Raw genomic sequence first — 14,474 nt, 5'->3', positions numbered from 1 at the left:
TGAATTCTGGTGAGCCCACTCATTTGGCCTCTCGGACTCGCACCCTTTCTTGTCTTGATCTTTCTCTCTGCTCTTCTTCTCTTTACTTAGATTTCACGTGGCAGGTTCTTGATGACCTCCATGGAAGTGATCATTTCCCCATCCTTGTTTCCTTTTTCTCTTTTCGCCCTTCCCTCTCTTTCCCTAGGTGGCAGTTTGCTAAGGCGGACTGGACCCTATTTACCCTCAGTGCTGCTCTCTCTGGCCTCTCCCTTCTGCCTCTCTCTCGCGCTCTCCTCCTTCTTCATGACACTGTCTTCAATGCTGCCCTCTGCTCTATTCCTCGCTCTTCCTCTCGGGGTCCACGGAAGTGCGTTCCCTGGTGGAATGCGGACTGTGCTCGGGCTGTCCGCTGTAAGCGTGCAGCCTGGAAGAGGCACCGCCGTAGGCAGACGACCTATTCTTTTCTTTTCTTTCGGAAAGCGAGTGAGGTGGTCCGTAGGGCCATCCGTACGGCTAAATGTGAATGTTGGGCATCTTATGTCTCAACAATTAAGTCCGAAACTCCTCTGGCCCAGATCTGGAACCGTATCCGCAAGATAGCGGGTAAGTTCGTTCCCGATGTTTCACCGGTCATTCACCTCCATGATACTCTTGTGGCAGACCCGTTGCAGGTCGCTTCCATACTGGGTTCCCACTTTTCTTCTGTTAGCTCTGGTCTTCATCTTCCCCAATCTTTCCTTCTTCGTAAACCTGTCCTTGAGTCTCGTCCTTTAGATGTCTGCACTCGTCTTCAGCTTCCCTATAATGATCCCTTCTCTCTCTCTGAACTTCGTTCTGCCCAGGCCCTCTGCGGTTCTTCGGCGGTGGGCTCCGATGGTATTCATTATGAGATGCTTCGCCATCTCCCTCCGTGCACGTCTCAGTATTTACTGAGTCTGTATAATCGGATCTGGGAGTCGTCGTCAGTCCCTGAGGACTGGCTCGATGCCGTTGTCCTCCCTGTTCGCAAACCGGGGTCTCTGGGGTACTTCCCCTAAGGACTTTCGCCCTATTGCCCTCACAAGTTGTGTCTGCAAACACCTTGAACGTATGGTTAACGTTCGTCTGATGTGGCTCCTGGAAGACCATCACCTTCTCTCCCCTTCTCAATTTGGTTTCCGCAAGTGCCGCAGCACGACAGATGTCCTGGTGAACTTGGAGGTCTATATTCGTACTGCTTTTGCTGCGAAGACCTCCGTTGTTGCCGTCCTTTTTTACCTGGAAAAGGCTTACGACACCACTTGGCGGTATCATATTCTATCTCAACTTCATTCTTTTGGCCTTCGTGGTCGTCTTCCTCTCTTTCTCTGCAGCTTCCTCTCTCGTCGTTCCTTTCGGGTGCGCCTTGGTACCGCGCTCTCTGCCTCTTTTCAGCAATACGAAGGTGTGCCCCAGGGTAGTGTTCTGAGCACTACTATTTTTCTGGATGCCCTCAATGGTCTTCTTTCCTCTCTTCCTTCTGGTGTCTTCTCCGCTCTCTATGTCGATGATCTTACCCTTTGCTGTCAGGGTGATGATTCGCCTCTCCTTCAGCGCCGGCTTCAACTTGCAATTGATGCCATGTCATCTTGGGCCACCGATCATGGCTTCAAGTTCTCTACTTCTAAGACTTGTGCCATGACTTTTACGCGGAAACGGGTCGTTCTTCGTCCCTCTTTGTCACTTTATGGTCATCCCCTTGAGTACAAAGATTCCGCGAAGCTTTTGGGGTTATTCCTTGACACTCGTTTGTCTTAGTCTCCCCATATCTCTTACCTCCGTGTTGAGTGCTCTAAGGCCCTTACCCTCCTTCGGGTCTTGTCCCATACTTCTTGGGGGGCAGATAGGCGCACTCTCCTTGCTTTACATTGCTCTCTCGTCCTGTCTAAGCTCGATTATGGTTGCCCTGCTTACTCGTCTGCTTCTCCTTCTACTCTTCGCCGTCTTGATGCTTTGCACCATACTGGGTTGCACCTCAGTTCTGGTGCCTTTCGTTCGACTTCCGTCCTTAGCTTGTATGTTGACACTGGCTTCCTGTCTCTCCAAGACCGCCGTGATCGCTACTGTCTTCGCTATCTTGCGCAGTCCTTACAACGTCCTTCCTCTCGCCTCTGTCGTGCATTAACTTTTACCCCTCCTGCGGTTCCTGTTCCTCTTCACCGCCTCCCTCTTTCTGTCTGGTTATCTCGCCTACAGAACTCTCTTTCCGTTCGTATTTCTAATGTTTCTCCTCGTGTTGTTCCTTCTTTGCCCCCGTGGAGAGTCCCTCTTCCGCGGTTTTGTACATCCTTGACCTGTATCGCTAAAGCTTTTACCCCTCCTACAGTTCTAAAACGCCTTTTCCTTGAGCACTTTTCTTCTCACTCTCGCTCCGTTTCTGTCTTCACCGATGGGTCTAAGTCTGCGCACGGTGTTGGCTACTCTGTTGTTTTTCCTGATCGCACTTATATGTGTCGCTAACCTCCGGAGACTAGCATCTTTACAGCGTAGCTTTATGCTATTCTGTATGCTCTTCGTCTCCTGCTTTCTCATTGTCAGTCTTCATTTGTAGTTGTTGTTGACTCTCGTAGTGCCCTCATGGCTCTCAGGTCCTTTAATCCGGTTCAGCCAGTAGTGTCGAGATCCAGCATTGGCTGTTTCTTGTTCACAGTAAATTTAAGTCGGTTGAGTTTTGTTGGGTTCCCAGCCATATTGGTGTGTCTTTAAATCAGCATGCGGATGCTGCCGCCAAGGAAGCTGTCCGCTCTTGTCCCATCTCCCGTAAAGGTATTCCGTATTCCGACTTTTACCCGGTTATCCATTCCTCCATCCTTACCCGTTGGCAGGCTTCTTGGTTGTCTGTTACTGGTAACAAACTACGTACTCTTGAATGTTGTGTTTCCTCGTGGCCGTCCTCCTTCCACCGTAACCAGCGGTGGGAAACAGCTCTGGCGAGGTTGCGTATTGGCCATACTCGCTTAACCCATGGTCACTTGATGGAGCGCCGCCCTGCTCCTTATTGTCCTAGTTGCATCATCCCTCTTACGGTCGTGCATGTCCTTCTTGAATGTCCTGACTTCCAGGACGAGCGTGTGTCTTGCTTTCCGACAGCCCCTCGCGGTCACCTGTCCTTCAATAGAATTCTTGGTGACTCGGATACTTTTGATATTGTTCGCCTTATGCGTTTTTGTTCTCGTATTGGCATCCTTGGTGATATTTAGCGCCCTCTGATTATTTTGCGCATTTGATGGTGCTATATAGCCTTCCCGGTTTGGTGTCGTCTTTTGATAATTAATTACTTACTTATAACTATTGCATGAATATACTTCGTGAATTAAAGCAGATACGTTTATATTCGTTTATATAGTATTGTTTATTAACAGTTAATATTTCTTGCAATTACGAATTGCTATTCCAGCGCATTCACATACGACTGAATTTATATCCAGCACTCTTATATTGAACAACGTTCATTTAATTATTAAGAAATGAGAATTTGAATATTGTCAAATTAGACAAATTAATTCTCTAATTCCTGATAGCCTTTAGTTCCTTTAAACTGGGATATTAATTAAATCAGATATTAAGTGCGCAGATACGTGATGAAACCGCAGCTTCCTCAAGACTGCCCTCCAGCTAGTCATTGCATTCACCTCCACACCCAGCATCCCAAGGACCTATAGTTACATTAAACGTATATCTATTTGTTTCCAAGAACTTTGTATCAAACTTCGTGACCTCTTGGCTGTAACATTGGCTTACGTGGCCTAAGGCTGTCTTAATCTTTGACCATACCTCCGTGTGACTACAATCTGACTACTCGTGTGTATTACCACTCATTTTCCTCCACCATTTGATAAGTGATGTAGTTCTTGATTCACTACCTCATACTTTCTCCTATGTTGTATATTGCAACAGTACATCGACCTAATTCACGTTGAAGCGGCTACAACAGCAGCCACAGCTTCCAATGGCTATAACCATACCACTATTACTGTGGTGCCTACAACAGTCCTACGCACTTGACTCTGCAAAAGCTGCCACACGCCTACCATGAAAAGTATATCGTGTAGCTAGCAGACATGGTGTTCTTGCTAATGAAAGCTTTCCAATTATTCATTAATGGAATTGCATTACTCGTACAATACCTTTGTCATTGTAACCATATTTAAATTCCTCTTTGTTTTTAGCTCGGTGAATATTTTTTACCGAGACACAGACAGTGGGCTTGATCATATTGCGTATCATATCATACTCGGTTACAAGTATCTCTGGGAATTCTCATTATCTGCCGATGTAGACCTGACCAAATGTAAACTGTGTCAACAAAATTATTCGCACACCCTCCGTCACTATGTGATGGAGTGCGAAAAGATACGTGAATTTAGAGACAATTCTATAACCAATGTTCCAGCGATGTGTAAATATTTCATTCAAAATGATCTGCTACCAGAAATTTTAGCCAAATATCCCCAGTTTGCTAACTGTAGGTAGTAACTAAGTGATTGTAACCTATCCACCGCTGCCCACTGGATGGGGGGCGGTGTGCAGGACAAACATATAAATTGTGACACTAGCTCTCCACATATGTCAGTTGCTTATTTTAGAACATGTAATTGAGGTCGATCTCGAACCCATTGTTGATGTGACGACTTATATTGAATTTTGTAACTAGCTCATCAAGATTGTAACTTGCTTACCTTACCTTGAGGTTACCTTGAGGTGCTTCCGGGGCTTAGCGTCCCCGCGGCCCGGTCGTCGTCCAGGCCTCCTGGTTGCTGGACTGATCAACCAGGCTGTTGGACGCGGCTGCTCGCAGCCTGACGTATGAGTCACAGCCTGGTTGATCAGGTATCCTTTGGAGGTGCTTATCCAGTTCTCTCTTGAACACTGTGAGGGGTCGGCCAATTATGCCCCTTATGTGTAGTGGAAGCGTGTTGAACAGTCTCGGACCTCTGATGTTGATAGAGTTCTCTCTCAGAGTACCTGTTGCACCTCTGTTGTTCAACGGGGGTATTCTGCACATCCTGTCATGTCTTCTGGTCTCATGTGATGTTATTTCTGTGTGCAGGTTTGGGACCAGCCCCTCTAATATTTTCCACGTGTAAATTATTATGTACCTCTCCCGCCTGCGCTCAAGGGAGTACAGTTTTAGGCTCTTTAGTCGGTCCCAATAGTTTAGATGTTTTACTGAGTGGATTCTAGCAGTAAAGGATCTCTGCACGCTCTCCAGGTCAGTAATTTCTCCAGCTTTGAAAGGTGCTGTCATTGTGCAGCAGTACTCCACTCTAGAGAGCACAAGCGTTTTGAAAAGTATCCTCATCGGTATAGCATCTCTAGTGTGAAAAGTTCTTGTTATCCAACCTGTCATTTTTCTTGCAGTTGTGACGGCTACTTTATTGTGTTCTTTAAAGGTAAGGTCTTCCGACATGAGTACACCCAGATCCTTTACATTGCCTTTTCGTTCTATGTTATGATTTGCCTGAGTTTTGTACGAGGTTTCCGTTTTTATATTTTCATTTTTTCAATAGCGCATGAGCTGGAACTTATCTTCTTTAAACACCATATTATTTTCTGTAGCCCATAGAAAGACCTGATCTACATCTGACTGGAGGTTCGCCGTGTCCTCTATGTTGCCTACTCTCATGAAGATCCTAGTGTCATCTGCAAAGGATGATACAGTGCTATAGGTTGTGTTTTTGTCTATGTGCTTAGCTAAATTAATTGTGGGGTTCAGTCCCTGAGCCCATTATGTGCCTCTGTAACCCTTTCCACTACCACCCACAAGATGGGTATGGGGTGCATAATAAATAAACTAAACTAAACTAACTCATATTGCGTCACACTATTTCTTATTAACTTTATCACTTGCCCGCAGAGAATATGCCCAAGCACTTGCATTTGTAGAGCAGAGGCTTTTGCCTAACCAGCGCATGTGCCAAGATCTCAACACATGTCCAGACTTTTGTTGTGATGCTCAGCTTCTCTTCTTAGTTACCGCACAAGGTCTTATCCCATTCAACTCGAGTGGTTCTACGTTTTAACCAGTGTTCTTGATTTCTTTGTCCTTTGCCGCCTTAACTCAATTGATCCACCACTCGCCAGCTATGTCGATGGGGCTTCTCCTTTGGATCCCTGCGAGACACCTTGCCCTCCATTATGGTTTCACGTGCTTCATTAGCCTGTCAATATCTGCCCTAATCTCCAGGCAGTGCACACAGGGCCATTGTGTGTGCCAGTATTCCAAGAATAATTACTAGCCAGACAATGACACTCGACTACATTTGACTAGAGCGTATTTACATAATCCTGAGCTTTTATTTATATTATAAATTTAGTACTGTACCTGGATGGCGTTCTGGAAGTTCTTTTACTCCCCAAGCCCGGCCGGAGGACCAGGCTTGACTCATTGAGCGCTTGGTCCAGCAGGCTATTGCTTGGAGCGGCCTGCAGGCCCACATATCCACCACAGCCCGGTTGGTCCTGCACTTCTTGAAGAAAACTGTCAAATTTTCTCTTGAAGACGAACACGTTTGTTCCGGCAATATTTCTTATGCTCGCTGGGAGTATGTTGAACAACCGTGAACTTCTGATGTTTATACAGTGTTCTCTGTGCCTTTGGGCCTACTCTTCAATGATTCTAATCTGAATTTTCATTTCATATCGTTCACTCCAGTATGTTGTTATTTTACTGGGATTTGGGAGCTGGCCCTCCATTATTTTCGATGTGTATATTATTTGATACGTCACTCATCTCCTTTCTAGCGAGAACATTTAGAGCTCTTAGAGACGATCCCAATAAGTTAGGTGCTTTATCGTGTCTGTCTATGCCGTTTGTTTTCTGTATTCCCTCTTTCAGTAATCTCTCCTGCTCTTAAGGAGGAAGCGAGTATCGAACAGTACTAATGACGGACAGCAGGAGTCATGTGAATAGTACAGCCATTGTGAGGGGATCCCTGGATTTGACGTTTCTCATAATCCATCCTATCATTTTTCTGGATGATGCTAAAATTGATTTGTTATGCTCCCTTAACGTTAAGGCATCAGTCATTATTATTCCCCTATCATTTACATTATGCTTTCCTACTATGGGCAGATTTCATTGTGTTTTGTACCCTATATTTTGTTTAATGTCCTCATTTTTACCGTACCAGAGTTACTGGAATTTACCAATTATAACAACAGGCTATTTTCTGCCGCCTAGTCGAAAATCTTATTGATATCCGTTTGTAGGTTATCAATGTCTTCAACAGAATTCAGTTTCATGTTGATTTGTCATCTGCAGAAGGTGATGCGACGCTGTGACTTGTATAAATGTCTATCTGATATGGGAATAAGGAAAAAAAGTGGCGCAAGGACTATACTCTGCGATAGAGCTTTTAACTGTGCTTGAACTCTTGTTTGCTTGACAGTTGCTCTGTGTTCTATTCCACATAAATTTTAATACCACCGACCTACTTTATCTGATATTCCCATTGACCTTATTTTGTGTGTTACCACTCTATGGTCACATGTATCAAATGCCTTTGAAGTCATCATATACCAAAGTGATCACTGTTTGGTGATTTTTTCTATTTCTTCTGTTTTTCTTCTTTTCAAACTGTTTTTCTTCTAATGCCTCTGTGATTTTGTCATAGTGGTAAAGTAGCTGCGTGAGGCATTATCTTCCCACTCTAAATCCATGTTGATCTGGGTTGAGGAGATCATAGGTCTCCATATAACTGGAAACCTGCCTCCTGATCCCTCTCTCAAATACTTTTATTATGTGGGACGTTAGTGCGACTAGTCAATAATTCATTGTCATTACTTTGCTCCCTCCCTTGTAAAGAGCAAAATATGTGAAATCTATTGATTTAGGCGAATTTTGTATCTCTCCTGTGTGCAAGCTTTCTCCACACAATGCTACTGGCACTTGGCATTCCTTTATACATATTAAGTGCATGGGCATGTTGTCAATTTCTCCTTCAAAATCTGCAGAATTCGTGTTCGTATCAGATATATATTCAGGAATTTGCCATATCACGATTACCGTGTTATCCTCTGTATGAACCATCACTTGTAAGAATAGGTCCAATACTGACTGTGGCTTGTTTTTTTCGCATAAGTGAAAGAATATTTTGTTTTCCTTCTTGAATGCCATTTTTGTGTTCTAATTGCATTTCTAAAATGTTACACGATTGCTTTAGTCTTTGCTAGATTTTTTAAAACTGTTTAAATTATTTTATTGTTGAGATAGTCGTGTCTCTTTAGCATTTTCTTTTTTTATCTTTTTGTAGCCGCGTTTGATTGTTCTTTCTACGTTGGTCCTCATTCTGTCTTTCAACAAAGGAACAAGTCTTAGACTGTGTATTCTTGGGAAGTCAGTTGTTTTGTCTTTTGTGGGATTATTATTACTTAAAACATTCAATGGAATTATTTTTAAGTTCCCTGTCTATCTTTACCCAGTCTATCGTTTTATTAAAATTGAATGTATTGAATAACCCCTCATACATGATCATTGTTTTAGGTTTATTACAGGTATTATGTTTGCTGTTCAATGAGCTTGTGATCTAAGTATGTGGTATGCGACTGTAATGTCCTTGATTATCTCTTTAGTTTGCAAAATTTTCAGATCTAGAATAATTTCGTAATTAGTTGACTCTCTGCTGGTTGAGGGAAAATTTGTCACAGAATCTAAGGAGTTCTTTAATCTGTGGTTGGCTATGTACAGATAGATTTCCTGGTATAATATTCTTGGTCGCTAGTCTCCATCTTAGACTGGGCAGGTTGATGTCACCTAGGAAGGTATCATTTATTGGGTTTGCCAGATTATCGAGACTATTCTCTCTGATTTGTAAATTCCTCAGCCGTTGTATCTGGTGGTTTGAATATTAGAATTTAAGTTTTTTTTTTTATTTCCAGTAGTTAACTACCACCTCATTTCTAGAGTTAAGCTCAGAGCATACAAGGCCCTATCTTGTATACAAACTTACTCCTCCATGTGGCATTTACCCAGTCACATCTATATAAATTATATTCTGGTATCCAGATACCACTGTCAAAGATGTCTTGCATGGGTTTCTGTGAGAGGTCCAAATACTGCATTTGGCTCGGTGAGGTTATTTATGAACGGTACTTAGTTATTTACTTTTGTTTTAAGACCTTGTATGTTGGTAAAGATGAATGAGGTTACTCCATTTGGGGTAATTTGATGAAGATTTTTCAGGCAGGTCCATTATGTGTTGGGATTGTCGGTTTTGATCTGACCAGTACTGATTGTTAAGGGGTTGTTGCCTGTCGTAGCTGGAACTTTGTTGTGGGGTGTAATTGCATGTGTGATTCTGGTATGCAAGTGGGGTCTTTCAGCCAGTTCCACACACAATGTTCTACCTTTTGAAACCTCTTTCGTCTGGGTATAAAATAAACTGGCTTCTCTCCAAAGCCATTTTCGTGTTTGTCACTTTATTTAGCGTTTTGTGCCTTCCTCGTGAAAGTGTGGACAGCTGAGGGCGTAGCATTTTCTCTCCTTGAGTGAGGTTTCGTACATGTCAGGATGGAGAAATCTGCATGTTGATTTAAAGCGACATTTTCCTTTCCTTAGTATATATTGTGACGATAATCTCTTTCAAGTGAGATTGAGCCTGCTCTTCCCTATATCATTTACGTCATTCTACAAGTACAAGATACTACATTAAAGATACGTCCACCAGTATCACAAAACGTTTTGCCCAGGAAGCAAAGCGTACCTTGCACCACCAGACACAGCTGCTCTCCACCCGTCGTCAACGAGCAAACTACCCATTCTCTGCCTGCCTGCTCCTGATTGGCTGGTGTATCGCCGACAGCACCTGCACTCACGCCCTCTACCTGAGTCGACGTCTGAGCCAGCTCACGCCGTCCTCCTCAGAATATCTTTGTGCTCTTAGGAGTTGACATCTCTCTGATAGACTAAGCCCTGGCTGTCGTGTACTAAGGGAGGTGGCAGCTCTAGCCAATATTCTCAGCACCTGATTATTATTATTGGCTTGTACATTATTTTGTTTTAGAGTAAATTTCACATCTATTAATTATTCATGTTGTTTTGTTTGTTGACTTGTTTTGAATTTTACGTAAGCCAAGGGATTGTCTTTGTTCATATCTTGTTTTCTAAAGTAATTAAAATTTCATTGTTTATATTTTGTGTTTTACGTGTCTTCCCATTACCTTACCACAGACAAACAGGCAAGCAGTCTCTTTTTTTTTATGTAAGTGTGACCAGGCATTGCCACCTGCCATTGGAGGACTGCCGAACATCAACGCTCCAACACTTTACCGTCACAATATAAATACTTTTTGGTGATGGTTATAACTGTATTCTATTCCTTTCCTGAATGTCTGCAAATGTCCCTTACATATATGTACTTGTATAGATTTATATACATTTTAAAGTTTTATGCACTAGTTAATAAGCTCGAAACATACTAAAAAGGGATTTTCTATTGTAGGTGTGTTGGAGCTGCAGGTGTGTGCAAGGGCGCTTCAGGTGTGTGCAAGGGCGCTTCAGGTGTGTATGAGGGAGCTACAGGTAATGTCCACCGTCCCCTCCACATGGTCACTGCTGTTAAAACCACTTCTCGCAACACGTGGAGAAGCTCAGGTTACAATACATGAACACATTGCAGGTATGATATGTATACAGGTGTGTGAGGGAACTACAGGTATGTGCGAGGGTGCTACAGGTGTGTGAGGGAGCTCGGGTTACAATGCAGGAACACATTGCAGGTATGATAAGTATACAAATGATGTAGGTTTTAAATCACTAGGACAACATTGGTTTTATTAACATAAATTCAGATGTTTCTTATAATAGGGCATTAGACATCAGCAAAAGAACTCGGAGATTTTACTAGTCATATATTAATGATGAAAATGCTGTTGATAATGTTCAAAGACTGACAACAACAGTAGTATCTACTGAAAATGTTTAAAATATTAAACTAAATATTTTCAAGCATAGTGAAGGTCAAGCGGACATAATATTCAATTAATAATATTCTCTGAAGTGAATGGTGGTGTTATAGGATACGTTTTTAAAGCCGTGTGTATACTATTCCAGTATGTTTGAATCTCGTAATCATGGAATAATTTTGATAGAGCATGAACAAATCGGGAACAAGAATAAAAACGTAAGAACATGGCGATGAAGGAAACTGCAGAAATCCATACGAAGTCCACACCCCATTGGTCCATACGAAGCAGCTCCCATTTATATCCACCCAAACTCAAGAGTTCCTATGTCTTGTGTTACCCAGTAATTTGTTCTAAAAGTCAACAACGCTGTTACCAAACTAGTATTTACCCAGGTCTTTCCTAAATCTAAACTTGTTCAATTTATATCTATTATTTCGCGTTCTATTCAGTGAAACATATAATACCTTATTAATATCTCCCTTATTATGCCTATTCGTCCACTAGTACACTACAATCAATTCCTCACACGGAAGGTGTTATGGCCTTAATTGGCCAGTAACCGGGTTCTTTATCTCAATCACTGTAACAAGAGAGCAGTACATAGTAGTACATCATGAACAGCATGAACAAGCCACGTGGAGCATGAACAACCGACAGGCGCGGCGCCAGTCAGGTGGCAGCAGACAATGAAAAAAGTTACACCTCTGTACAAGTTAACCATGGACAGGTCAACCGTCACAGAGTCACGAGGTCAGAGTTGATGCCGTCATGATAATCTACAGGGATTAACTCCTCCACATCAAATGCAAACCCTCATGTTCAGCTGGGGAGCAGGAGATTATGGCTCATCATCCTCTTAACCCCCAATGTATCTTCCTGTATATAAATAAAAATGGCGTTGGTATCACCACCTCCCTCACCAGTGAGAATTGTCATTGATCCACCTTTTAAATGAATATGGTCAGGAGCATTCCACAGATGGGGCTGACCTTGCTACACCTTCATCAATAGATGATGTCCTCGTCACACCTACAAGAATTGGAGTTGAAGTGCATTTTCACAGATGGCATCGATATTGTCGCATCTCTCCACAGATGATTTTGATATCGTCACAGAAGGCTATTCTGAGCAATGTGCGAAGCAAAGCACAAGAAGCTTGAGCACGTCTTCCCCACCCCACACACACACAAACCACTCCACCCCCAACCTCACATCCAGACTATACTTCAAAGCCCTCAACCCAGCGCCTAACTGCAGTCCACACCCGTAATCGCATCTACCTGCCACCAACTAACACCACACTCCATGTACAGTCCGAAGGTGGACGAGATGATGGCCCTTGCCAAAGCCAACGTAATGTCGGCAATCCACATGTACGGTGGTAACATCTTTATATTCGGGGACACTCCTTCCCCAATTACTAGTAGCCAACTACTTGCTACCCATTAAAATACCCCCTGAACTCCTTGTCACCACAATTAGAGCACGAATATTGTAATTAAGAGGGTTGGAGGAGGAATGCACCAGTGTTGATGTTGAATGGGTCAGAAAATGCAGCCGTTGTACAAGACTGTTCCATTCATGTCCTTGTGGAAAGATTGTATCATGCTGAGTAGGGTGGGTGGGCAGCCAATTTTGGCCAAGATCTTGAAGAGTCCGTCCCTAATCACGCGGTCGAAGGCCTTTGTAAGGGCAGTGAAGGCGAAGTACAGGAATTTTCTCTGCTTCCTGCACTTTTCTTGAAGCTGTCTCAGGGAGAACACCGTCAGTGGTCGACCTCTCTGATCGGAAACCGTACTGTGACTCAGGGTACACTCTTTCAACAAGAATCTGAAGCCTGACCAAGACGCTCCTGGCGAAGAGTTTGCCGACGACGCTGTAGAGATGCCTCTATAGTTGTTGACATCGCTTGTCGCCTTTATTTTTGTAGAGAGTGGTGATGATTGCATATCTCGTGTCTTGTGGAACCGAACTTCCCTCCACCACTGGCACAGAAGTTCATGAAGCTCAGTTTTAAGTGTTCCACGAGCGCACTTGAGAACTTCAGGCGGAATCCCGTCGCCTCCTGGGACCTTTCCTGAGGGAAGTGAATCCAGTGCTTTCTCAACTACTCCCACAGTTGGTTCAAGGTAAAGTTCTTCCATGATGGGCTGGTACTCGATTGCATCCAAGACCTCTACGCTGACCTAGTTCTCTCTGGAGTAGAGTTTGGAGTAATGTTCCACTCAGCGATTCATCTGTTGATCACGGCCTTTAATTAATGATCTCTCCAGTTGCTGACTACAGAGGAGCCGTCCTGTTTTATGTAGGGCCTGTTGCCTGTTTGATCGCTTCGTACATGTCAACAGTGGCCGCCGACAGTGGCCGCAGTCTGGATGCTGGAACAGAGTCGGAGCCTGTAATCGTTAGCACAGCGCCTGCCTCGCAGTTTGTTGAACTCGACTGCGGGCAGTATGGAATGCCTGTAAGTTCCTTTCTGAGGGTAGGTTCTTGTAGGATGAGAGAGCTCGTCTTTTTTCCTCTACGAGGGGTATCGGTTCCTCTGCACTGGCCTCGAACCAATCTGCTGACTTGTTCTACCTCTTACCGAAGGTGGACATGGCAGTGTTGAAAATACTGCCCCCGAGATGTGACCACCTCACTTGCGCTATTGCAGGGTGGTACAGGAAGGGCAGCGCAGCAGTGAATTCCTCCACCTTGTGAAGGTCACGGGTCTTGTTAATGTTAATGCGCAGTCTTCCCCCCTCCCCTTCTTTGCTCTGTGGATTTTCCGGGGTTGGAACTTTACTCTTCAAACGACGAGAGTGTGTGGTCGGTGTCAGAAGCTGCGGGTCAGTTTGACGCTTCTCAGATTGCTACACCTCGTAAGCACTAGGTCGAGTTGGTGCCAATGCTTAGACTTGGGGTGTCTCCAAGAAACCTTGTGCTGGGGCTTAGTGTCGAAGAAGGAATTGGTGATGCAGAGATCATGACAGCAGAACTCCAGAAGGCGCTGCCCACTCTCATTCATCTTCCCAATCCAAACTGGTCCAGGCAGGAAGTCAGAGCTGTGATCAGAACCAACTCTTGCATTAAAGTCTCCCAGGAGGAAGACTGGCTCTTGTTGAGATATGTCTCTGAGTTAGGCCGAGGTCATCATAGAACTCCTTCGCTTCGGTAGAGGAGGTCAGTGTTGGTGCATAGGCGTTGATGAGGCTGACCATTCCTGCTGCTGTATGAAGCTGAAGTTTGATGATCCTTGCAGACCCCTCCAAGCGGTACTATGGACCAACCTAACAACCTCAAGGCGAAGCCAACACCATGCTCTGGTGGTTTTCCCTGCCAGGAGGAGATAAAGTCCTTCTCCCATATGCTGCCAGTCACGGGCAGACGTGTCTCCTGCAGGACGACTATGTCCATCTGCAGCCTGCATAGTTCGTTGTTGATCACAGCTGTTTTACGGGCGTCATTCACTTCAAGTAGATCTTCCGTGAGACCCGGTGTCATGGTCCTTACATTCCACGTGCCCAGTTGACAGCTGGGTGGCTCTGTTTTTTTCTTTTGCCTGGTGCATGGTTGATGATCCG

The 14,474-nt window shown here is 44.1% G+C and overlaps 1 protein-coding gene across 1 annotated transcript; it reads right to left on the bottom strand.

Moving 5' to 3' along the window:
- Nucleotides 1-12,452: 12,452 nt before the first annotated feature.
- Nucleotides 12,453-13,052, bottom strand: LOC138364053 (uncharacterized). The gene has a single exon (XM_069323478.1). It carries the CDS (start codon nt 13,050-13,052, stop codon nt 12,453-12,455), a length of 600 nt encoding a protein of 199 aa, XP_069179579.1.
- Nucleotides 13,053-14,474: the final 1,422 nt, after the last annotated feature.

Source organism: Procambarus clarkii, chromosome 12 (genome assembly GCF_040958095.1).
Source record: "Procambarus clarkii isolate CNS0578487 chromosome 12, FALCON_Pclarkii_2.0, whole genome shotgun sequence".
In the NCBI taxonomy this organism is placed as follows: domain Eukaryota; kingdom Metazoa; phylum Arthropoda; class Malacostraca; order Decapoda; family Cambaridae; genus Procambarus; species Procambarus clarkii.
Note: the sequence above shows the minus strand (reverse complement) of the source record. Positions and strands in the feature narration are given on the sequence as shown.

Excerpts from the sequence above, each read along its gene's own strand:
- LOC138364053 (XM_069323478.1), bottom strand. The coding sequence starts at position 13,052 with ATGGAAGAACTTTACCTTGAACCAACTGTGGGAGTAGTTGAGAAAGCA.